A 25,306-nucleotide genomic window follows, 5' to 3' on the forward strand; every position below is an offset into this window, starting at 1 on the left:
TTGAGGGAGGGGCGGGGCTTCGGGAGAAGTGGGGGGTGGCCGTCCTCCGCGCCGCCAGAGGGCGGTGGGGGTCGGCTGAGGCGGGAGGGGTTCTTAAAGGAGCAGGAGCCTCGTTTGTAGTTGGGGGGTGGGACCCCCAAACTGGGGATACGCCCCGCACAGCCTCCCCACCCCCCGCCGGGACCTCTTATTTACATACAGCTCCTTCAGGGACCAATCAGAGAGGTCTGGCATGCGGCGCGCAGCCAATCAGGAGCCAGCGTTCCGCCCCTCCGCCCCCGCCTCGCTCTCCCGGTCTAAGCCACGCCCAGGCGGTTCTTCGGGGCGGGGCCGGCGGTGACGCGGCCAATCGGAGGGGCGGCTGGGAAACTTTATTTTACATACGGGAAGGGAGGGGTAAGATCTCTCCCGCGGCGGGGGAGGCCCCGCCCACGCCTTGCGTCTGATTGGCCGCGGCGCGGGAGGGTCATTTGCATACAGGGCGCGGACGGGAGCGGTTCCCGCGGGAAGGGGCGGGCGGAGGGTGCGACGAGTGCGGAGGGGGGGGCTCGGCCCCATAGGAACCCCCCCAGCCCCACATCCTCGTCCCAGCCCCCTAGGACCCCCCCAGCAATGCTCCCAAACCAACCGAGATCCCGGGATCGCCCCCCCCCGAGCATCACCCCAAAACACAGCAGGATGCCCCCCCCCCCCAATTAAGCCTAACGATGCCGCGGACGGACGGACCCCCCCCCCCCCCCCCCATTAATTAGGGGAGCACCCTAACTAATTCAGCTCAGCTAACATAAAAAGGCCGGATCCGGGCTGGGAAAAAACTGGATTTAATCTCCCTGGGGATGCGTGGGGGGGGGAGTTAGGGGGTATTTCGGGGAGCCACCGCCCACCCCAATCGATCCCGAGGGATCCCCCTAATCCTTGGAATAATCCCGGGAGACGTAGACGCTTTTCCCGTCGTAGCAGGAGGTGTGGAGGCAGCGCAGGAGGAAATGGCCGAGGTCGTGCGTGGAAATAACCCGGGAGCCTCCGGATGCGCCCACCGTTACGGTGTAATCCCCCGTCAGCGGCTGGTCGTCTGCCGGATAACGGGAGACACGGATAACGGGGGAGGCCGGGATAACGAGGGAGACCGGGATAATGGGGAGATACGGATAGTGGGGGAGAGTGGGATAATGGTGATAGTGGGATAATGGGGGAGACTGGGATAACAAGGGAGACTGGGATAACAGGACAACAGGGGGACTGGGATAGTGGGGAGACTGGGATAATGGGATAGACCAGCATAATGAGGGATAGCAGGATAATGGGGGGACTGGGATAATGGGGGTAGTGAGATAATGGGGGTAGTGATATAATGGGGGAGACTGGGATAACGAGAGAGACTGAGATAATGGGGAGACCAGGATAATGGGGGATAACAGGACAACAGGAAGACTGGGATAATGGGGGATAGTGGGCGATAGCAGGATAATGGGGAAACTGGGATGATGGGGGATAGGGGGATAACAGGGAGACTGGGATAACGGCAGAGAGTGTGATAATGGGTAAACTGGGATAATGGGGGAGACTGGGATAATGGGGGAAAGTGGGATGAAGTAGGATATGAGGGATAAAGTGGCATATAGGGATAAAACGGCATACAGGGATAAAATGGGATGGAGAGATAATGGAATAGGGGAATAAATAGGGTATGGGCATAAGATGGGATATGGCAATAAGATGGTATTTGGGGATAAAATGGGATGGGGGATAATGTGGGATAAAGGGATAATATGGGATATAGGGATAAAATGGGATGGAGGATAGAATGGGATATGGGGATAATGTTGGAGATGGGAATGAAATGGCATATGGGGGGAAAATGGGATATGGGGGATATAATGGGATACAAGGATAAGCTGGGATACTGGGATAAAAGGGGACAGGAGGTTAAAATGGAATAAAACCTGCCTCCCCCCCATTTTTGGGATGCATTCCCCCCTCCCCATACCAGCGATGTGGGGGGGCATGACGTAGACACAGTCGAGCCCTGAATCCTGGAGGATACGGTGCATGCGGATGTGGTCCTCTGTCACCGGCACCAGCCGGGGGGGCACCTTCTGCAGGTCCCACAGCAGGAAAGCTGCGAGGGGGGAAAGTGGGTGGTCAGATTAGGGGACCCCCATTTTTTTGGGGGACAACAATGACGATGACATTGGGGACACCCACCTGAGAGGCAGGCGACCACCTTGCGGACGCCATGGGTCTTCATGGCCGTCACGATGTTCTTGGTGCCTTCGGACATCACCGTGGTGGGGCCTGGGGCGGGCCAAGGGGGGGTTAGGGGGCAGCCCCCCAAAACTTTGGGGGTGATTGGGGGGGTTAGGGGGCAACTTAGTGTGTTTTGGGGGGGATATGGGGCAGCACCCCAAGTTTTGGGGGGTGATGGGGGGTTATGGGGTAGCCCCCCTAAGTTTTGGGGGTGATGGGGGGATATGGGGCAGCCCAACATGTTTGGGGGTGATGGGGGTGTTCAGGTGCCTGATCATGGGGTCATGGGGTCCCAGGGCAACAGGGTCCCCCCAAAACCAGGGGGTCATGGGGTGCAGGGACCCCAGCGACATTGGGGGTCCCTGGACAGTGGGGTCCCCCCAAAACCTATGGGGTCTCAGGGTGTGTGGTGGGTTGGGGAGGGTCCCTGATGTCACCGTACTCAGGTCATTCCTGGTCCCCAGGAGGATGATGACGGCATCCTGTCCCCTGACGGCCTCGGACACTGCCGCAGGATCCCGTGCATCCCCCAAAACCACGCGTGCCGGTTGATGCTGGGCTGGCAGCCGGGCCCGATCCCGTACCAGCACTGTCACCGTGTACCCTGGGGGGGACACACAGCACCCAGGGATGGGTGGGGGTTCCCCAAACCTTTGGCCCAGAGGCCAGATCGGGCCCTGTTGCCATCGCGTGATGATGAGTCAGCAATTTGGGCAGGGGGTGACTCAGCATTCCTTCTGCCTGCCCCATAGGGGCTCTATGGGGCACACAGGGGCTCTGCCTGACCCATAGGGGCTCTGCCTGACCCATATAGACTCTATATGGCTCATACAGGCTCTGTCTGGCCCCACATCTGCCCCATAGGGGCTCTATATAGCCCACACGGGCTCTGTCTGCCCCATAGTGTCTCTGCCTGACCTGTATAGGCTCTATACAGCTCATATAGGCTCTGCTGGCCTCACATCTGCCCCATAGCAGCTCTGCCGGACCCATATAGGCTCTATACGGCTCATAGGGGCTCTGCCTGTCCCCACACCTGCACCATATAGGCTCTATATGGCCCACACAGGCTCTGCCTGCCCCAAAGGGGCTATGTGTGCTCCATAGGGGCTCTCCCTGCCCCATACGGGTCCTATCAGCCCCATACAGGCTCTGTCGGCCCCATAGGGGCTCTATCGGCCCCAAACAGACCGCATCTGCCCCAGATAAACTTTATCTACCCCGGGCAGGCTGTGTTGGCCCCATGCAGGTTCTATATGGCCCCAACGGGCTGGGTCTGCCCCACATATAGCCTCTATGTAGCCTGGACAGGCTGGGTCTGCCCCATAGAGGCTCTATAAGGCCCAGCCATGCCCCCAGCATCCCCCAGCTCCTACCCAGCCCTCACGACCCACCCCCCCCCCCCCCCCCCCCCCAGTTCCCACATCGCCCCTGGGTGCCACCGAACCCCTGGTCCCCATCCATCCCCCAATGCCCCCCCTCTGTAACCCCAGTGACCCCCATAACCACATTGCCCCCCCCAACCCCAATACCCTCCATAAACCCAATGCCCCCCCATAACACCAGTGACACCCCCATAACCCCAGTGACCCCCATAACCCCAATACCCCCATAACCCCAATGACCCCCCCCGACCCCAATATCCCCCCATAACCCCAGTGCCCCCCTGTAACCCCAGTGACCCCCCCAACCCCAACCCCCTCCCCCAAACCCCCTCCCCCCACCTTCCTCATCCCCAACCCGGGGGTCCCTTCCCCACTGCAGCCTTTTGGGGCTGCAGTGGAGGGGGTGTCCCCAATGTCCCGTGTCCCCCCAAATGTCGCCCCCCCCCCCATTTACCCTCCTCTAGGGCTTGGGCCAGAGTGGCCAGCCCGGTCCTGCCGGTGGCCCCGAAGATGACGATGTTCTTCCCGGTGGCCATCACCGGGGGGGACACACACACACACCCCGGACACACAGACACACACACACACGGGGGGGGGACACACACAGGGACACCGAGAGCTGCTCGGTGCCACTACCCGCTACCGGGGTTTGGCTCCGCCCCCGGGGCCCCGGTTACGCCCCCCCCCGCCCCCCAATGCCCCGGGGGCCGGGCCAGTGAACGGGGGGGGAAGGTCCGTACCCCCCCGGTCTATACGGTCCCGGTCCATACGGTCCCGATTCGTGCCCTCCCCGGTCCATACAGTCCCGGGTCCGTGTCCCCTCCCCCTGTCTATACGGTCCGATTCGTGCACCCCCCCCTTCAGTCTATACGGTCCCAGTCCGTACGGTGCCGGTCCGTGCCCCCCCCCCCCGGTCCATACGGTCCCGGCTCATGCACCCCAGCCGGTGCCCCCCCGGTCCATACGGTCCCGATCCCAGTCCCCCCCCGCCCGCCCGCCGGTCTATATGGTCCCAGTCCGCGGCCCCCCCCCGCCCCCCGCCCCCGGTCTATACGGTCCCCGTCCATACGGTCTCGATCCATGCCCCTCCCCGGTCCATACGGTCCCGGTCCGTGACCCCCCCCTTCAGTCTATACGGTCCCAGTCCATACTGTCTCCATCCATGCCCCCCCCTCCGGTTTATACGGTCCCAATCCGTGTCCCCCCCAGTCTACAGGGTCCTGATCCATGCCCCCTCGGTCCATACGGTCCCGATCCGTACCCCCCACCGCCCCCACTCCGTTTTTCCGGGGGGGGGTGTGTATGATGCCGGTGCTGTCACCGCTCCCCCGGTGCCCGGTTATTCTTGCGGGGGGGGGATGGATGGATATTCCCTATTCCCGGTGCAGCGGCGGGGTCGTGCACGGCGGGGTGGGGGGGTGGGAAGCGGAGTGGGGGGGGGACGACGGGGGGGGGGCGCGGCCCCGCCATTGGCTGCCGGGGCGGCGGCGCGTTCCGGTGCGCGGGGGGAGCCGGGCCCGGGCGGTACCGGCAGCACCGGCGGCACCGGCAGCACCGGCTGCCCCCCCCCGCCCCCCGCCCTGCACGGTGAGTCGGGGCCCTGTGTCCTCCCCCCCCCCCCCCGCCCCCCGCCCTGCACGGTGAGTCGGGGCCCTGTGTCCTTCCCCCCCCCCCCCCCCCGCCCCCGGCAAGCATCCATCCATCCATCCATCCATCCATCCATCCATCCATCCATCCATCCACCCCCCCTCCGCCCCGGTCCCGGTGCACCGGGAGGAGGCGGCTCCGGTGCGTCCGTGACCCTCCGGTATAACTGGGAACGGGCGCAGGGAGGGGGGGGGACGACAGCACCCTGGGGGGGGGACACACAGCACCCTAGGTTGGGGGGAGACATCCCTCCCACCCCCCACAGGGCGGGTCTCCGGTCACCGGTGGGGTCCTTCAAGGTGACCGCCGGGAGGGGCCCGATCCTGCTCCTGCTGGAGGAGGGGGGGATGGGGGGGGGGTGTCCTGGGAAGGGAGGGGAGGCTGCAGGGGATGCTATAGGGGAGGGTCCTGGGGTGGGGGGGGCTGTGGGGATGGTGTAGGGGGGCTGCAGGGGGGGTCCTGGTAGGATGCAGGGGATGCTGTGGAGGCTACGGGGGGGTCCTGGAGGCTGGGGGGGTGTGTGCAAGGGATGCTACGGTGGGCTGGGGGGGGTCCTGGGGGTGGGGCTGCAGGGGATGCTATGGGGGGCTGCAGGGGATCCTGGGGGGGGTACGGGTGATGCTATAGAGGAGCTGCTGGGGGGCTGCAGGGGATGACATGGGAGGCTATAGTGGGATCCTGGGGGGGCTGCAGGGGATGCTATGGGGGGGCTGCAGGGGGCCCTAGAGCAGGGTTGCAGGGGATGCTATAAAGGGACTGCAGCGGGGTCCTGGGGGGGCTGCAGGGGATATTATGGGGGGCTGGAGGTGGTCCTGGGGGATGGCTGCAATGGATGCTATGGGGGGGCTGCAGGGGATCTTGGGGGGTCACAGGCGGTGCTCAGGGGTCTGTGGGAGTGCTCGGGGGGGGGGGGGGCTCCGGGCCACCCCTGACCTTCAGACAACACCCTGGAGACTTCCAGGGACCCTCCAGGAGAAGGTGTCGTGTGCCCCCCCCATCACTGACCCCCTCGCCCACGCATATGGACACACCCACACGCATGGGGGTGTGTGTGTGTGTGTGTGCCCCCCCCCCCCAATTTCCACCCCCCCAGCCCGATGGCGGCCGTGGCGGCCGAGCTGGACAACATGGAGCAGCAAAACAACAACGGCCCCTGGGAGAACCCCGACCCGCGGGTTTGGGACGACACCACGGCCACCGCCAAGCTCTTCGAGTGTTCCCGCATCAAAGCCTTGGCCGGTAAATCCATCCTCACCGTCCCGGCAAAGCCCCAGGTGCCTGGTCCAATCCTGCCCCCCCCTGCCCCCCGCCACCATGGCTGAACCTGTTTCTTCCCCGGGTAGATGAGAGGGATGCAGTGCAGAAGAAGACTTTCACCAAGTGGGTGAACTCCCACCTCGCCCGTGTCTCCTGCCGTATTGGGGATCTCTACGCCGATCTCCGTGATGGCTACGTCCTCACCCGGCTGCTGGAGGTGCTCTCTGGGGAGCAGCTGGTGAGAGCCAGGACCTCCCCATCTCCACCACCACCACCCAGGTCCCATCTGCCACGGGCTTGGGTTGAGTTGGGACCTCCCCATCACCACCCCCCCCTCCACGAGTAGCGTGCTGCAGGTTCCACCCACCTCGAGGTTGTGATGAACTGGGTGGGAGGACCTTCTCCAATGTAGGGGTGAGGTGGGGGTGACGGGTGCCGGTGTCTCCGGCAGCCCAAACCGACACGGGGCCGGATGCGGATCCACTCCTTGGAGAACGTGGACAAGGCGTTGCAGTTCCTCAAGGAGCAACGGGTTCATCTAGAGAACGTGGGCTCACACGACATCGTGGACGGCAACCACCGCCTCACCCTCGGCCTCATCTGGACCATCATCCTCCGCTTCCAGGTAGCGGGGCGGGGCTGTCCCCACCCTGGGGATGGCGTCCCCACCCCGGGACCCAGCCGTGTGTCAGTGCCCCTTGGCTTTCCCCAGATCCAGGTGATCAAAATCAAGACCGAAGACAACCGGGAGACACGCTCGGCCAAGGATGCTCTGCTGCTCTGGTGCCAGATGAAGACAGCGGGGTGAGCGGTGACCCCCCTCCTTGCGCTGTCCTGGTGCTGGGATGGACCTTCCCGGCCCCCCCCCCCCCATGGACGGGGGATGGATCCAGCACCATGTGACCCCCACCCTTTCCCCACAGCTACCCCGAGGTGAACATCCAGAACTTCACCACCAGTTGGAGGGATGGGTTGGCCTTCAACGCGCTCATCCACAAGCACAGGTCTGCTGTGGGGGAGGGCAGGGGTGCCAACCTGGACGCCTAGGTTCCCTCTGTGGGGTGGGGGGCTCAAAGCAACTGTGTCCCTCTTGCAGGCCGGACCTCATCGACTTCCACAAGCTGACCAAGTCCAACGCGACCTACAACCTTCAACAAGCCTTCAACACGGCTGAGCAGCAGTTGGGGCTCAGCAAGCTGCTGGACCCCGAGGGTAGGGACGGGACAGGACCAGGGCAGGGGTCTGTCCATCTATCCGTCCACATAGGGTGGGGTGTCTCCACCCATCTGGCTAATTGCTCCCGCCTTTGTTTTTCACCTCAGAGGATTTTTGGGAGGGCTCAAGGTTGAGGTTGAAGTTGGTGGATGGGCTTTGCTGGACCAGGGCTGGTGGTCAGGGGGGGACTCCGGGGAGCCGAGCAGGCTTGGGGACCAACACTTCACCTCCCACCAGACGTTAACATGGAGGACCCCGACGAGAAGTCCATCATCACTTACGTGGTGTCCTTCTACCACTACTTCTCCAAGATGAAGGCACTGGCTGTGGAGGGGAAGCGCATCGGGAAGGTGGGTTTTGGCCCACGCCCTGTGGCTCCATGGTGTGTCCCATCCTTTGGTCCATGGGATGTCCCATCCCTCGTTCCACTGGGCACCAGCAAGGACAGGGCCATGCTGGTCCCTGGAGGGGCTGGGCCAAGCAGGTTGCACACCAAGCCACCCATGGTTGCTCGAAGGGGTTCTGTGGGCTGCACCCCTGAGCTGCACAGGTGACTCACCGGTTTCCCACCAGGTTCTGGATCAGGCTATGGAGATCGAGGCCATCATCGAGCGGTATGAGGCACTGGCAGCTGAGCTGCTCGCCTGGATCCAGCACACCATCACCATCATCAGCAACCAGAAGTTTGCCAACTCCTTGACTGGGGTGCAGCAGCAGCTCCAGGCCTTCACCGCCTTCTGCACCCTGGAGAAGCCCGTCAAGTGAGCGCCTCCTGGGGTTGGGGGGGACAACCACGGGCAGGGGGTGGGACCATGGCTGAATCCTGACCTGGTCCTGCCACCCCGCAGGTTCCAGGAGAAGGGGAACCTGGAGGTCCTGCTCTTCACCATCCAGAGCAAGCTACGAGCCAACAACCGCAAGCTCTACATCCCCAGTGAGGGCAAGAGTATCTCCGACATCAATAAGGTGCTGGTGGGCTGGGGGTGACCTCTCTATCCTGGCCGACCCCGAGAAGGGCTGGGGATCCCCTTGTTGAGCCCGGTGTCCCACCCCGCAGGCTTGGACCTGCCTGGAGAAGGCAGAGCATGAGCGGGAGGTGTCGCTGCGTAATGAGCTGATCCGGCAGGAGAAGCTAGAGCTGCTGGCCCAGCGTTTCGACCACAAGGCCGTCATGAGGGAGACGTGGTTGAATGAGAACCAACGCTTGGTCTCGCAGGTGGGATGGGGTGAGGGGGCTCAGTGGGGACCCTCACCCTAGGGCAGGACACCTGGGTCCTCTCCCTGGCTGGGGTTGGGGGGTGAGGAACCCAACACTCGGGTGGTGGGACCTCCTGGCTAGCCTCACTGAGCCCCCTCATTGACCGAGGAGTGGTCCACCCCGCCGGATGGCATCTCTCCCCACCCCAGGACAACTTTGGCTACGACCTGCCGGCAGTGGAGGCTGCTATGAAGAAGCATGAGGCCATCGAGGCTGATATCTCCTCCTACCAAGAGCGCATCCAGGTGGTGGTGGAGCTGGCCCTGGAGATGGAGTCTGAGGGCTACTATGACACCAAACGCATCAGTGCCCAAAAGGACAACATCCTTCGGCAGTGGGGGCTGTTGACCGAGCTGGTCCGTGCCCGTCGTGCCCGCCTTGAGCAGAACCTGGCCCTGCAGAAGATCTTCCAGGAGATGGTCTACATGATTGACTGGATGGAGGAGATGCAGGTAGAGCCAGGGACACGGCAGGTACCAGGCGTCCCCATGGAGGATGTGGTGAGCAGCTCTGGACCTCGTGGCCTCGTTCCCCTTCCCCAGGTGCTGTTGGTCTCTAAGGATTTGGGGAAGCATCTTCTGGAGGTTGAGGACCTGCTGCAGAAGCACGGGCTGCTGGAGGCCGACATCTCTGCCCAGACTGACCGAGTGCAGGCACTCAACGCCGCTGCGCTCAAGTTCTCAGAGCTGGAGGGTAACGTGGGGCACCGGGATGGGCACCACGAGGACTGGGAGATGCTTGGCCTTGGGAGGGGTCAACCAAGGTCTTCAGGGTGCTGTAGACCATCTCCACTAAGATCTGGTTCTCTTGGTCCAGGCTACCAACCCTGCGACCCCCAGATCATCTGCAACAGGGTCAACCATGTCCAGACGTGTCTGGAGGAGCTGGGGGAGCTGGCGGGCAAGAGACGCAAGGAGCTGGAGGACTCCCGCCAGCTTTGGGCCTTCTTCCAGGAGATGGAGGAGGCTGAGGCGTGGATCCGAGAGAAGGAGCAGATCCTGGCCGCCAAGACGTGTGGCCGGGACCTGAGCAGCGTCTTGACATTGACCAACAAGCACAAGAGCATGTTGGGTGAGCTGGGCAGCAGACGGGCTCTGTTGCACCAGACCATGAAGAGGGGCGAGCAGATCTTGGCCAAGAAACGCTTCAGCCCCGGTGGGATCCAGGAGAAGATGCGGGAAGTTCGCCTCCGCTGGAAGAAGCTGGAGGAGGTGACAGGGTTGCACCAACAACGGTTGCAGGAGGCCCTCAACTTCTTCCAGTTCAGCACCGAGACGGATGACTTGGTAGCCTGGTTGCAGGACACCTACCGCATCGTCTCCAGCGATGACTTTGGCCATGATGACTATTCCACCCAAGCTCTTCTGCGGAAGCACCGGGCAGTGGTGGAAGAGGTGGAGAAGCACCGGGCGGCCGTGTTGGCCCTCCGGAAGCAGTTGGCTCTTCTGGCACCTGAGCACCGTCAAGGGGTTGACGTGCAGATCCGGGTGGTGGAGGTGGAGCAGCTCTACGGGGAGGTGGCCGAGGTAGCCGTGCTGCGGCAGCAGTGGTTGCAGGACGCTTTGGCCGTCTACCGTATGTTCAGCGAGGTGCACGCCTGCGAGGTCTGGGTGGACGAGAAGGAGCAGTGGTTGGAGAGGATGGAGGTGCCGGAGGAGTTGGATGAGGTTGAGGTGGTCCAGCATAGGTGTGTTAGGGGGGATGGGAACAGGACCGGATGCCTGGGTCCCTTGCCCCGTCGGAGAACCCACCGCTCACCTCTCCTCCCCAGGTTTGAGAGCCTGGACCAGGAGATGAACAGCGTCATGGGACGGATCTTGGATGTCAACCAGGTGGTGCAGCAGTTAGTGGATGGGGGTCACCCCAGCTCAGAGGAGGTCCGCTCCTGCCAGGACCACCTCAACAGCAGGTACAGGTTTGGGGAGGGAGGCCAAGCTGTGGGGCCAAGTCCATGCTGGGGATCCATCATGCCCAAGAGGGACCCCATACTGCTTGGGGGGGTCCTTGGTGGCGGGAACAAGCTGTGGGGCTGCTGGCAGACCCCAGACTTGGGGCTCTCCCAACCTGGTGGGACGTCCCCATGGGGCCCAGCTCTCCAGTACAATAGCCTGAGCCCATCCCAAGTGTTAGTGATGCCCAAGGTGGATGCCGTCCTGGTGGCAGTGCCGGTGGAGGGCTCCATCCTGGTCTCGTCCCACCTCCATCCCCAGGTGGAATCGGGTGGTGGAGCTGGTGGAGCACAAGAAGAGCCAACTCAGCTCTGTCCTGAAGATCCAGAACTACCTGCTGGAGTGTGGTGAGATGAAGGCGCAGGTGCGGGAGAAGAGAAAAGCCATTGAAGCCACGCAATCAGGCGGCGGTGACCTGGGTGGTGTGTTGGCCTTGCAACGCCGCCTCTCCACCATGGAGGCAGCTCTGGTGGTCTTGGAACCTCGGTTGGTGGAGCTTCAACGGGAAGGCGAAGCCTTGGCTGCCTCCCACCCCGGGCGAGCCCTGGAGATCCTGCTGCCCTTCGAGCAGATCAGCGAGGAGTGGGAGGCCCTGAAGCGGGCGCTGCAAGGTTGTGAGGACTCTTTGACCGTTGCCGGTCGCTTGCAACAGTTCATCCAAGACTTGGACAACTTCCTCAGTTGGTTGGTGAAGACTCAAGCCGCTGTAGCCTCCGAGGAGGTGCCGGATAGCTTGGCCGAAGCAGAGAGGTTGTTGAACCAACACGCGGCCCTCAAAGAGGAGATCAACGGCTATGAGGAGGACTACGCCAAGATCCAAGCGGCCAGCGATCTGTTGGCCTTGGAGGAGACGGAGGTCCCCTACCTCTCGTTGCAGCAGTGGTTGCAGAAGCTGGATGCGGGCTGGGGCAAGCTGCTGCAGAGCTGGGAGACGCGAAGAGAGGTGCTGGTGCAATCTCATGTCTTCCACCTCTTCCTCCGGGATGTCCAGCAATGCGAGACCAGCCTCTACAACCAGGTAGAGATGGGTGGGAGAAGTTCTTGGTGACCTTACGGTTGAGTTGGGGAGGATGGTGCAAAGAGAAGAGGTGACCAGGGATAGAGAGCCCATCACTGGCATCTGCTCCATCCGTTCTCCAGGAGTCCACCTTGGTCCATGCTGAGCTCCCTGACACGGTGGAAGGGGTGAGCAACGCCATCAAGAAGCACAAGGACTTCACCACCACCATGGACCTCAACCTGCAGAAGATCCAACTGGCTCTACAAGCTGGCGAGAGCCTCCAACGTCAAGGCAACCTCTACAGCGACCGCGTGGCTGAGGCGATGGAGAGTCTCCGTGCCAAGTAGGTGCCGGGACAGCAACGCTTTGACTCCCCCCGGCACCCGGGACCCCCCCTACCCCCAGGGACAATGATGAAGCTGGATCTGCTGGTGCATCCTCACCACGGCTGATGGGGAACGTGCAACCCCGTGCCTCAGTTTCCCCCTTGGATTAATTCGCTTTGCAAGGGGCTGGGGTGGGTTAATTAGGTGCTTAATTGGGGTGCTGGGGGGGGGGGTGTCACCAGCTGGGCAGCACTGAGCCGGGTGTCCCCCCCCCAATTCACAGGAGCCAACGCAACTACCAGCTGGCTCAGGAGTGGATGCAGCGGCTTGAGGACCACCTCGAGCTGCAGCGGTTCCTCCAGGACTGCCACGAGGTAGGACCCGGACCCCTGTCACCGCTCCGCCCCCCCCCAAATTATTCAGGAAGGGCCGGGGGGGGCTGGCTCCAAGTTTGGGTGCACAGAGTCCCAACTGGGTGCTGGGCTGGGGGTTGTGGACCCCCGGGATAGGTGCTACCGCTGATGCCGGTGTGGTCTGGGTCACGGGTTTGGGGGGGGGGGGGGGCGGGGGTGGTCCCCAAGGGTCCCCAAGCCCCCACGCCCCCAAACCCTGGACCAGTGGGTCCCATACATCCCCACAGATGCTCCTCAGCATCTCAGGGGGCTTCGCCGCCGGCCGCGGTGTGAGCCGCAGTGGTCCATCACCGGCGCGGCGCGGTTACGGCACACGGGGGAGGTTGGCCAGATCCCCGGTCGCCTTTTTGGCGCAGATAACCGGGGAGGCCGGATCCGGCCTCCGCGCTCCGCCCGGCATCTGCTGCAAAGGCTCTGCGGCATCACGCCAATGCCACCATCATCCTCATCCTCATCCTCCTCTTCTTCGCCTTCTTCACCGTCATCCTCCTCTTCCTCCTCGCTGTAGAGGGACCGCAGGCCCCAACGTGGGCCCGTCACCCTTCCAAGGGTTGCGGGGATCCCTTTTTTGGGGGGGGGGGGGTGGGTTTTACAACCTCATTCCCCCCCCCCCCGCCCTCCTTTTCCCTTTAGCTGGATGGCTGGATCCGGGAGAAGGTGCTGATGGCGGGGGACCCCTCCCGGGACCCCCCCCCTCGCCCCCCCAAACCATGGCTGAAGCACCAAGCGTTCATGGCCGAGCTGGCGCAGAATAAAGAGTGGCTGGAGAAGATCGAGAAGGTAGAAGGGGGGGGGGGGAGAAGAAAAAAAAGGGGGGGGTCGTAGGGTGGAGGGGGGGGAGGGATGAGCTTTAACCGCTTCCTTGCCAGGCGCGGGGGGCTTGAGGGGCGAGGCGTTTGGGGGTGACGTGGTGGTTGCGGGGGCCCCCCCCTCTTGCTGCAGCCCCCCCCCCCCCGTTGCATGCTTCCCTAGCTCGTTGCATCCTCCCCCCCCCCCCGCCGCATCCCTGCTTGCTGCATCTCCCCCCCCGCCATTGCATCCTTCCTCGGTTGCAACCCCCCCCGTTGCAATCTTTCCCTGGCTGCACCCCCATTTCTTTGCACACGCACCCCCCGTTGCACCCCCCCCGGCTGCATCTTCCTCAGCTGCACCCACCTTTTGCTGCACCCCACTTTTGCTGCATCACCCCCCCGGATCCTTCCCCACTGCACCCCCTCTCCAGCTGCACCCCCATTTCCCTGCACCCCTCTCTGGCTGCACCCCCCCTTTCGCTGCACGCCCCCTTTTGGTGCACCCCACTTTTGCTAACCCCCAGCTGCACTCCCTTTTGCTGCACCCCCTTTTACTGCACCCCCTTTCCCTGCACCCCCATTTCACTGCACCCCACTTTGCTGCGTCACCCCCCCTTTTCCTGCACCCCCCTTTTCCTGCCCCCCATTTCGCTGCACCCCCACTGCACCCCCCTTTTGCTGCACCCCATCTTGCTGCACCCCTATTGCACCCCCCTGTCCCTGCACCCCCATTTCACTGCACCCCACTTTGCTGCATCACCCCCCTTTCCCTGCACCCCCCTTTTGCTGCACCCCCATTTCGCTGCACCCCCCAGTGCACCCCCTTTCCCTGCACCCCCCATTTCCTGCACCCCCATTCCGCTGCACCCCCACTGCAACGCCCACTGCACCCCCCTTTTGCTGCAGCCCCATTTTGTTGCACCCCCCATTGCACCCCCCTGTCCCTGCACCCCCCTTTTGCTGCACCCCCCATTTCGCTGCACCCCACCTTTTGCTACCCCCCCTTCCCTACAACCCCCCAGCTGCACCCGTCTTTTCTCTTCACCCCCTTTCGCTACAACCCCCCCCCGCTGCACCCCCCCTTTTGCTACACCTCCGCCCCCGGGTGCCACCCAAAGCCCTGCGCCCCCTCCCTCCCCCACCAGGGGGCGCCCTGCATGACGTCTGAAGAGCCACCACCCCCATGGCCAACGGTCAACACCCCAAATCCCAGGGTGGACGGGGGGGGGGAACGACACCCGCCTCCTTGACACCCCCTTTTGACCCCCCCTACCCCACCCCAGGAAGGTGAAGAACTTCTCCTCACCAAACCTGAATTAGCCGATGCTGTTCGGCGTCAACTGGAAGAGTTACGGCAATGTTGGGTAGAGTTGGAAACCACCAGCCAAGCCAGGAGCCGCCGGTTGGCGGAAGCCGCCGCCGCCGAGCGCTTGGCGCGGAGTTACGCCGACATGGAGGCGCGGCTGGGGAGGCTGGAGGAGCAGCTGGAGACGGTGGGGGCAGGAGCTGACCTTCTTAGCGTCAGCAGGCAGCTCAAGAGGTTGCAGGTGGGTTGGGGGGGGGCACTGGGTGTTGGAGGGACATCGGGTGTTGGGGGGACATTGGGTGTTGGGGGTCACCAGGTGTTGGGGGGGACATCAGGTGTTGAGGGGACATCGGGTGTTGGGGGGACATTGGGTGTTGGGGGGGTCACCAGGTGTTGGGGGGGACATCAGGTGTTGAGGGGACATCGGGTGTTGGGGGGACATTGGGTGTTGGGGGTCACCAGGTGTTGGGGGGGACATCAGGTGTTGAGGGGACATCGGGTGTTGGGGGGACATTGGGTGTTGGGGGTCACCAGGTGTTGGGGGGGACATCAGGTGTTGAGGGGACATCGGGTGTTGGGGGGACATTGGGTGTTGGGGGTCACCAGGTGTTGGGGGGGACATCAGGTGTTGAGGGGACATCGGGTGTTGGGGGGACATTGGGTGTTGGGGGTCACCAGGTGTTGGGGGGGACATCAGGTGTTGAGGGGACATCGGGTGTTGGGGGGACATTGGGTGTTGGGGGTCACCAGGTGTTGGGGGGGACATCAGGTGTTGAGGGGACATCGGGTGTTGGGGGGACATTGGGTGTTGGGGGTCACCAGGTGTTGGGGGGGACATCAGGTGTTGAGGGGACATCGGGTGTTGGGGGGACATTGGGTGTTGGGGGTCACCAGGTGTTGGGGGGGACATCAGGTGTTGAGGGGACATCGGGTGTTGGGGGGACATTGGGTGTTGGGGGTCACCAGGTGTTGGGGGGGACATCAGGTGTTGAGGGGACATCGGGTGTTGGGGGGACATTGGGTGTTGGGGGTCACCAGGTGTTGGGGGGGACATCAGGTGTTGAGGGGACATCGGGTGTTGGGGGGCACCAGGTTACGGGGAAGATGAGGTTATGGGGAACATCAGGTCTTGGGGGGGACACCAGGTTATGGCGGGACACTGGGTGTTGGGTGGGCACCAGGTCTTGGGGGGACATCAGGTCTTGGGGGAACATTGGGTGTTGGGGGGACACCAGGTTATGGGGGGACATCGGGTGTTGGGGGGATGTCAAGTGGTGAGGGGGACACCAATTTATGGGGGGACACCAGAGTTTGGGGGACGTTTGGGGGGATGTTGTGTGTTTGGGGGGGATGTTGGGTGTTGGGGGGGACGTTGGGTGTTCAGGGGATGTTGGGTGTTCGGGGGGGATGTTGGGGGGACATCAGGTGTTTGGGGAGGACATTGGGTGCTGGGGGGATGTCAGGTGTTTGGGGGTGGATGTTGGGTGTTGGGGCGATGTTTGGTGTTGGGGGATGTCGTGTGTTTGTGGGGGTGTTGGGTGTTGGGGGGACATCAGGTGTTTGGGGAGGACATTGGGTGCTGGGGGGATGTCAGGTGTTTGGGGGGGACGTTGGGTGTTGGGGGGGGACACTGGGTGTTGGGGGGATGTCAGGTGTTTGGGGGGGATGTTGTGTGTTGGGGGGGACGTTGGGTGTCCGGGGGATGTCGTGTGTTTGGGGGGCGTTGGGTGTTAGGGGAACATCAGGTGTTTGGGTGGGACATTGGGTATTGGGGGGATGTCAGGTGTTTGGGGGGGACGTTGGGTGTTTGGGGGGGATGTTGGGTGTTGGGGGAGATGTTGAGTGTTGGGGGGTTGTTTGGTGTTGGGGGATGTCATGTGTTTGGGGGGTGCTGGGTGTTGGGGGGATGTCAGGTGTTTGGGGGGACGTTGGGTGTTGGGGGGATGTTGGGTGTTGGGGGGACATCAGGTGTTTGGGGGGATATTGGGGGGGGATGTTGGGTGTTGGGGGAATGTCGGGTGTTTGGGGGGATGTTGGGTGTTGTGGGGGGATGTTGGATGTTGGGGGCACCCCAGTGCTCAGTCCCAGTTGCAATGGGAGCTCAGCACCACCAGCTCATCTTGGTGCTGACTCACGGCAGAGGTTCCCCGGCACAGCTGGCACAGCCAGCACGACACCGACACCCCGCTCCAGTGCCGGGGGTCCTGGCGAGGTTGGCGGGGGTGGCTCTCTTCTCCCATCCTGATCGCCAGTGTCCCATCCTGGGGTGTGTCCGTGCCCCGTCCCCCCCCCGCAGACGATGGAGTCGCAGGTGGAGGAGTGGTACAAGGAGGTGGGGGAGCTGCAGGTGCAGGCAGCGGCGCTGCCCGCACAGGCAGCGGGCAGGCAGGCGGTGGGGGAGCGGCAAAGCGCAGTGGGGACCCGTATCGTCCGCCTGATCGAGCCCCTCAAGGAACGTCGGAGAATCCTGTTGGCTTCCAAGGAGGTTCATCAAGTCAGCCATGAGCTGGAAGATGAGGTGGTGAGTACATGGGGATGGGGTGGGGTGGGAGGGGTGAGGAATCCCTGGGATGGGGTGGGGTGCGATGGGAACGGAAGGGATGGGGTGAGGTAGGATGGGTGCTGGTGCAATGGGGACCCCAAATGTAAGGAGACGTGGGATGGGTGCTTGTGCAAGAGGGACTTCAAACTCAGGGGAGAAACTGGGATAGGGATGGGATGGGATGGGATGGGATGGGATGGGATGGGATGGGATGGGATGGGATGGGATGGGATGGGATGGGTGAGGAACCCCTGGGATCAGATGGGATGGGATTGGGTGGGGTGGGATGGGTGAGGAACTCCTGGGATAGGGTGGGATGGGGTGTGATGGGGTGGGATAGGTGAGGAAACCCTGGGATGGGATGTGATGGGGATGGGGATGGGGACAGGATCAGGATCAGGGATGATGCTGAGGTCCATCCCACTGCCCCCACCGCCAGCTGTGGGTGCAGGACCGCCTGCCCTTGGCCACGCTGAAGGACCACGGCACCAACCTGCAGACGGTCCAGCAGTTCATCAAGAAGAACCAGGTCAGCCCCCGCACCATGGAGGGTGGGGACACACACCGATGACCCCCCCAATACCCACCCCCTCTCCACCCACACCCCTACCAGAACCTCCGCCGGGAGATCCAGGTCCACCGACCTCGCGTGGACGAGGTGCTGGAACGTGCCGCAGCCGTTGCCTCCATCAAAAGCCCCGAAGCCGAAGGGGTCCGACGTCTTTTGGAGCGTTTGGGGACGATGTGGGGGGAGCTGCAGGAGCAGGCAGAGCGCAGGCAGCAAACCTTGGATGCCACCTACCAACTGGAGCAATACTACTTTGACGTGGCCGAGGTGGAATCGTGGTTGGGCGAGCAAGAGCTGCTATTGATGAGCGAGGAGAAGGGGAAGGTGCTGATGGGGGTGGCTTGTGGGAGGAAGAAATTTAAGACCCACCCCCAGCATCTCACCTCCCCAACATGTCCCCCCCTCCATCCAAGGATGAGCAGAGCACCCTACAACTCCTCAAGAAGCACCTCCTGACAGAGCAAACGGTGGAGAACTACGAGGAGACCATCGCCCAACTCTCTCGCCAATGCCGTGCTCTTCTAGAGTTGGGCCACCCTCAAAGGTGGGTTCAAGCCCCCCAACACCCATCCCCCATCGCCCTAAAATGCCGGGGTCTTTGGCGTTCACCGGGCGCTGTGTCCCTTGCCCAGCGAACAGGTCAGCAGGCGGCAGTCGCAGGTTGACCGGCTGTACGTGTCTCTGAAGGACCTGGTGGAGGAACGCAAGGCCAAGTTGGAGCAGCAATATTGGCTCTACCAGCTCAACCGCGAGGTGGACGAGCTGGAGCATTGGATCGCTGAGAAGGAGGTGGTGGCCGGCTCACCAGAGCTGGGACAGGACTTCGAGCATGTCACAGTGAGTTGGGGGATGCGCCAAGGAGGGTCTTGGCATTGTCTGTGCCCCGTGCCAAGGGTCCTGGAGTTGTCCCCATGCTGTGCTGAGGGTCCTGGTGAAGTCCCTCCCCTGGGTGAGGGGTCTTGTTGTGGTTCCTGCCCCATGCTGGGGGTCTTGTCATTATCCCTTCCCCATGCCAAAGGTCCTGGAATTGTCCCCATCCTGTGCCTGGGGTCCTGGCATTGTTCCTGCCCCATGCCAGAGGTCTTGTTGTGGTCCCTGCCCCATGCTGTGGGTCCTGGGCACCATCAATGCCCCATGCTCGGGGTCCTGCCACCATCTTGGTCCTAGGCACCAGCAGTGCATCATGCTGGGGGTCCTGCCCCCATCCCTGCCTGGCACTGCCCACTCCTCACCCTTGCCCATCCCTGCCCATCTCAGCTACTCCAGGAGAAATTCCTGGAGTTCGCCAGCGAGACGGGCAGCGTTGGGCAGGAGAGGATCGCCGCCGTCAACCAAATGGTGGACGAATTGATTGACTACGGGCACGCTGACGCTGCCACCATCGCTGAATGGAAGGATGGGGTCAACGAAGCTTGGGCAGATCTTCTGGAGCTGATGGAGACCAGGGCACAGATGTTGGCAGCTTCCCATGAATTGCACAAGTTCTTCAATGATTGCAAAGAGGTTTTGGGGCAAATCGAGGAGAAAAGGCAACGCCTGCCTGAACTGGCAGCCCGTGAGGGCAGGACGTCGGCCGGAGCCTTGCAACGGGCATTGGGTGCCTTCGAGCACGATGTGGAGGTGTTGGTGACCCAAGTCCGGCAGCTACAAGAGGGTGCGGCACAGTTGAGGACCCTCTATGCCGGGGACAATGCCGAGGCCATCGCCGGGAGGGAGCAGGAGGTGCTACGGGCATGGAAGGAGCTCTTGGCGGCGTGCGAGGAGTGCCGGCTCCATGTCGCCAGCGTCGCTGATAAGATCCGCTTCGTCGGCACCGTGAGAGACCTTCTCGCCTGGATGGATGGCGTCCTCTGCCAGATCGGCGCTGGAGAGAAGCCCAGGTAGCGGGAGCTGTGGGCTGTGCCGAGGTCCTGTGTCCTGCGCTGGCCTCCAAGAACCACATTCTGGCCCATCTGTGGTGCCAAGGACCTGTGTCCTGTCCCATCCAGAGGACCCTTGCCTTGTCCCATCCATGAAGCCAAGGAATTGTGTCTTGTTCCATCTGGAGGACCAGGGACCCATGTCACCAAAGACCCGTGTCCTGTTCCATCCTAAAGACACGTGTCCTGGCCTATCCATGTTGCCAAGGACCCACGTCCTGTCCCACCCATGGGGCCAAGGACCCATGTCCTGTCCCACCTGGAGGACCCATCCCAAGGACTCATGTCCTATCCCATCCATGAAACAAAAGACATCCTGTTCCATCAAAGGATCCATGTCCTCTCCCATCCATGAAGCCAAGGACCCGTCTCCTGTCCCATCCTGGGGGGGGGGTGGCCCATCCCTGTCCCCTCCTGCCCTCCCAGCCCCCATCCCCTCTCACAGGGACGTCTCCTCGGTGGAGCTGCTGATGAACGACCACCAAGGGCTCAAGAGCGAGATAGAAGCTCGCGGCAAGAGTATCGCCGCTTGCCTGGAGCTCGGCAAGAACCTCATTCTCAGCAAGAGCCCCGCAGCCGACGAGGTGCCCACAGTGGGGGGGGTGGACAGTCAGGTGGGGGTGGCTGCAGCTGTTGGGGGGGGTCCCAACCCATCTCCTCCATCCCTGCAGATCAAAGCCCACGTGGAGAAGCTGCTTGCGAAGAAGAAGGAGATGATGGAGAAGTGGGACAAGCACTGGGAATGGCTGCAGCAGAGTGAGTCCTACCTGGGGGGGGGTGGTGGAGGTGGTGGTGGTGGTGGTAATTTGGGGAGGGGGTCAGATCCTCCACCACCGTGGGGGTGGGATGCTCTTTGTGGGGGGTGCCGCCACGAGCACGTCCTTCCGTCCGCCCGTCCGTCCGTCCCATAGTGCTGGAGGTGCACCAGTTCGCCCAGGAGGCGGTGGTGGCCGACGCTTGGCTGACGGCCCAGGAGCCTTTGCTCAAGAGCCAAGAGCTGGGCAGCAGCGTGGACGAGGTGGAGCAGCTGATCCGGCGGCACGAGGCTTTCCGGAAGGCGGCTGCTGCTTGGGAGGAGAGGTTCAGTTCCCTGAGACGGCTCACCACGGTATGGGCACCTTGCGGGGGGGGGCTGATGTCACCCCCCGTCCCAGCCCCCCACCCCGGGGGCCACTGCAGCCACCGGCTCAGCATCCCCATTCCTGTACACATCTCCATCCTCATCTCCATCCCTTTTCCCATCCACATCCTTGTTCCCATCCCATCCCCATCTCCATACCCATCCCATCCCCATCCCCATCTCCATCCTCATCCTCATCTCCATCCCTACCTCACCTCCATTTCATCCCCATCCATGTCCCCATCCCATCCCATCCCATCCCCATCTCCATCATTTCCATCATCTCCATCATCTCCATCTCCATTATCTCCACCATCTCCACCTCCACTGCACCACACCCCATCCCCGCAGATCGAGAAACTGAAAGCGGAGCAGAACAAGCAGCCACCAACACCGCTCCTGAGCCGCAAATTTTTGGGGGAACCCCCAGGGGGGTCAATGCCATCGCCGGGGGGGTCCGAGCGCCTGGAAAGCCGCCGGCTAGAGCCCCGCGTTGCCTACGTGCGCCATGAGCTCCGTCCTGAGCGCCTACAGCCCAAGCTTGACCGTGTCCAGGGACCTCCTGGGGATGGGGGTCCCGTGGGGGAGCCAACCCCCCCTACCACCGCCGGTGAGACACCGGTGCCCCCCAGAACCGAAGAGCCTGGGGAGGCCAGGACAGGGCTGCTGGAACGGCGCCGGGAGCGGCGAGAGCGCCGGTTGGAACGCCAGGAATCCAGTGAACCGGAGCCGCCGCGGCACGACGGCAAGGGCGGCGGGTGAGCGCGGGGACAGGGATGCCGGTGTCACCATCAGGTGGCCGGGACTGACGTGACCCCCCCAAATCTCCGCCGACAGCAAAGCCACCCTGGCTGACATCGTGGAGCAGCTGCAGGAGAAGGAGGCGGGTGGCCCCTTGCCAGCTCCAGTGAGTCCCCTTGGCATCCCCTTGGCATCATATTGATGTCCCCTTGGCAACCCCTTGGTTTCCCCTTGGCGTCCCCTTGGTGTCTCCTTGGTATCTACTTGGCGTCCCCTGAGCGTCTACTTGGTGTCCCCTTGAAGTCTCCTTGGTTTTTCCTTGACATCACCTTGGCATCCCCTTGACGTCCCCTTGGTGTCCCCTTGGCATCATATTGGTGTCCCCTCAGTTTCCCCTGGCATTCCCTTGGCGTCTCCTTGGTGTCCCCTTGGTGTCTCCTTGGCTTTCCCTTGGTGTCTCCTTGACATCTACTTGGCATCACCTTGAAGTCCCCTTGGTTTTTCCTTGGCATCACCTCGGTGTGCCCTTGGCATCCCCTTGGAGCCCCCTTGGTGTCCCCTCAGCGTCCCTTTAGTGTGTCCTCGGCATTTCCTTGGCATCCCCTTGGCACCTCCTTGCCTTCAACTTGGCGTCCCCTTGGCATCGCATTGGTGTCCCCTTGGCATCCCTTCAACACCCCCTTGGTATCCTCTTAAGAATACCCTTGGTGTCCCCTTGATATTGCCTTGGCGTCATATTGGTGTGTCCTTGGTGTCCTCCTGGCATCTCCTTCATGTCCCCTCAGTGTCCCCTTGGCTTCTCCTTGGTGTCCCCTTGGCATCTCCTTGGTGTCCCCTTGGCATCTCCTTCACATCCCCTCAACATCCCCTTGGCATCCCCACCTTGGGGGGCCACCGGGAGCCACATCCCGATGCCCATCGCCCCCCCCCCCCCCCCCCCCAGCCCCGGGAGCGGGAGTCCCCCGCCCGCCTGCCCACCGGCCCGGAGGCATTGCCGGAGAGAATGCCGCGACCCGACCGACCCCGCGCCCGCGACCGCCCCAAACCCCGCCGACGTCCACGACCCAAAGACCCCGCTCAGGGTCCGGGGGAGACGCGGAGGTCGCGGTCGGCCCCGGCACAGGGCAGCGCCCCGCCGCCCCCGCCACCCCCCACCCACACGGTGCAGCACGAGGGCTTCCTCTTCCGCAAGCACGAGCTTGATGGACCCAACAAGAAGGCGTCCAACAGGTTGGTGGGGGACAATGGCGGGGGGGGAGGTGGGGTGGGGGTCTGCAAGGGAAGGGGGTGCATCAGGGGTTGGGGGGGTCCATCAATGGTGAAGGTTCACCAGGGTCAATCAAGGGACATCATACACCAGGATTTGGGGGGTCTCTCAGGGCAGAGGTTGCACCAGCTTTTGGGGATCCATCATGGAGAGGGTTCACCATGACTTGGAGGGTCATTCAGTCGACATCATGCAGCAGGGTTTGGGGTGTCCATCAATGGAGAGGGTTCACCAGGGTTTGGAGGTCCATCCATGCAGCGGGTGCCCCCGAGCTTGGGTGATCCCCACCACCCAAACCCACCAGCAGTGTTGGGTCACCTGCTGATGCCACCACCCCACCCACCCCACCCCTCCACCGTGTCCCCGTCCTTGACCAGATCTTGGGTGAACCTCTACTGCGTCCTGAGCAAGGGTGACCTGGGCTTCTACAAGGATGCCAAGGGTCAAGCGACGGGCAGCACGCACGGCGGTGAACCCCTCCTCAACCTCCACCACTCCACCAGCGAGGTGGCCAACGACTACAAGAAGAAGAAGAACGTCTTCAAGCTCAAGTACGTCGGGGTGCTCGTGGGTTGGGGGGGGGTCCCTCAAATTCCCGGGGTTGGGTTGGGGGGTCCCCCCAAATTCCTGGGGTTGGTTGGGTGGCGTTGTTGGGTGGGTGTCGTTGAGTAGGTTCTTCTCTTGTAGGACCAGCGACGGGAGCGAGTTCCTCCTGCAAGCCAAGGATGAGGTGGGGGTCTACAGAGGGGGTTGGGGGTGGTCGTGGAGATTTTGGGGGGGGTGTCTGATGATGGTTTTGGGGTGTCCCTCCCTCAGGAGGACATGCGGGGGTGGCTGAGGGCGCTGGCCGCCTGTGCCCAGGAGCACGCCGAGGTGGCGCGGTGGAGCCAAGCTCTTCTCACCACCTCCTCCACCGACGAGGGCCTCCCCCGGCGGGAGGGCGACCGCCGCTCCAGCACCTCGGGGAGACGGAAGTGACACCCCCCCCGAATTTTTGGGGGCCCCCCACCCACCCACCCATTGGGGTGGGGGACACACAGTTCGGCTGTGGACAGGACTTACCCAGGGGGCTCGGGGGGGGGGGCTGATTTTGGGGATACACCCCCCCCTTCTTTGTGCCCCATGGGTTGGGGGGGGGCTATGTGGGGGGGGGCACCATGGGGATGGGGTGCCCCCCCCTCATGAAATCCTGGGTGACCCCCCTCCAAATCCTGGGTGACCCCTAATCTTGGGTGCCGCCCCCTCCAATCCTGGCTGCCCTCCCCTAAATCCTGGGTACCCCAAATCCTGGGTGTCCCCCAGTGCAGGGTTCTGCCCCAAAATCCAGGGTGCCCCCCCCAATTCCAGGTGCCTCCAGATCCTGGGTGCCCCCCCCCAAATCCTGGGTACCCCAAATCCTGGGTGTGTGTCCCCCCCCAAGTCCTGGGTGTCCCATCACCCCAGATCCTGGGTCTTCCCCCCTCAACTCCCGGCTGCCCCCCCATCCTGGGTACCCCCAAATCCTGGGTGCCCCCCCAAACCTGGATTTGGGGAGTGGGTCCGTGCCAGAGAGAGCTGCTGGGTGGGAGGGGACAGCCTCCCCCTTCCAATTCCCCCCCACCCCTCGTCCCTGGGGTCCCCTCCCTAGGCCCCCCCTTTTCCCTTGCACAAGCCATAGAGCCGGGGGGGTTCCCCATCACCCAGGTGGGGTCCCCATCACCCTGGGGGGGGATCCTGATCACCCGGGGGGTCCCCAACACCCAAGGGGAGGGTCCCCATCACCCTGCGGGGTCCCCATCACCCTGGGGTACCCCAAATTTGACACTGGGGATGTGTGACAGAGCCATGGGGGCCCCCCCCCCAAACTCGAGGGCGGGGGGAGGGCAGAGTTTGTATTTGTAAAGATTTTAACAAAAGCCAGGAAAACACCCCCCCCCCCCCGAATTAACACACCCCTCCCAAGCACTTGCCCCCCCCCCCACTCTGGGGATCCCCCCTGGGCCCAAGCGCCGCGCTGTGACTGTATAAATGTAATAAACCCCCCGCTGCACCCGCCATCAGCACCCCCAAAATAAAGGAGCAGGAAGGAGCCTGGGGGGACCCCCCCGGTGGTGTGTGTGGGGCTTGGGGGGGGGGCACCCCTGGTGGGGGTCTGAGGGTTCGGGGGGGCTGAGGGAGGGCTGGGTGGGGTCATTGCAGGGGTTTGGGGGGGCTTGGGAGGGTTAGGGGGATTTCGGGGGGGGGCAAGGGGGGCGTTGGGGGGGGCCTGGGGAGGTCGCTGGTGGGGGGGGGCTATTGGGAGGAGTTGAGGGGTTTCGGGGGGGGCTGGGGGGAGGGGCATGAGGGGGGTGGGGGGTTACCTGGGGGGGCTGAGAG

General features: G+C 63.1%; 2 protein-coding genes across 2 annotated transcripts; one reads left to right on the plus strand and one right to left on the minus strand.

Moving 5' to 3' along the window:
• Positions 1 to 801: 801 nt before the first annotated feature.
• BLVRB (biliverdin reductase B) lies at positions 802 to 4,306 on the minus strand. Its single transcript, XM_075020638.1, has 5 exons — positions 4,087 to 4,306; positions 2,690 to 2,851; positions 2,206 to 2,295; positions 1,988 to 2,119; positions 802 to 1,072 (listed from the first exon to the last, which is right to left on the minus strand). The coding sequence occupies exons 1-5, from the start codon at positions 4,166 to 4,168 to the stop codon at positions 909 to 911; spliced, it is 630 nt and encodes a 209-aa protein (XP_074876739.1). The 5' UTR covers positions 4,169 to 4,306; the 3' UTR covers positions 802 to 908.
• A 2,070-nt stretch (positions 4,307 to 6,376) lies between these two features.
• SPTBN4 (spectrin beta, non-erythrocytic 4) lies at positions 6,377 to 23,929 on the plus strand. The gene is made up of 34 exons (XM_075020861.1): positions 6,377 to 6,518; positions 6,623 to 6,774; positions 6,988 to 7,161; positions 7,249 to 7,340; positions 7,460 to 7,540; positions 7,633 to 7,748; positions 7,989 to 8,101; positions 8,325 to 8,512; positions 8,600 to 8,717; positions 8,809 to 8,967; positions 9,159 to 9,461; positions 9,552 to 9,702; positions 9,826 to 10,696; positions 10,781 to 10,918; positions 11,220 to 11,976; positions 12,099 to 12,301; positions 12,568 to 12,658; positions 13,331 to 13,477; positions 14,772 to 15,035; positions 17,091 to 17,315; positions 17,776 to 17,865; positions 17,950 to 18,228; positions 18,318 to 18,448; positions 18,537 to 18,741; positions 19,162 to 19,784; positions 20,269 to 20,407; positions 20,495 to 20,579; positions 20,735 to 20,931; positions 21,295 to 21,701; positions 21,781 to 21,850; positions 22,586 to 22,914; positions 23,329 to 23,502; positions 23,639 to 23,681; positions 23,768 to 23,929. Exons 1-34 carry the CDS (start codon positions 6,377 to 6,379, stop codon positions 23,927 to 23,929), a joined length of 7,419 nt encoding a protein of 2,472 aa, XP_074876962.1.
• Positions 23,930 to 25,306: the final 1,377 nt, after the last annotated feature.

This window comes from Buteo buteo, chromosome Z (assembly GCF_964188355.1).
Source record: "Buteo buteo chromosome Z, bButBut1.hap1.1, whole genome shotgun sequence".
Lineage (NCBI taxonomy): Eukaryota > Metazoa > Chordata > Aves > Accipitriformes > Accipitridae > Buteo > Buteo buteo.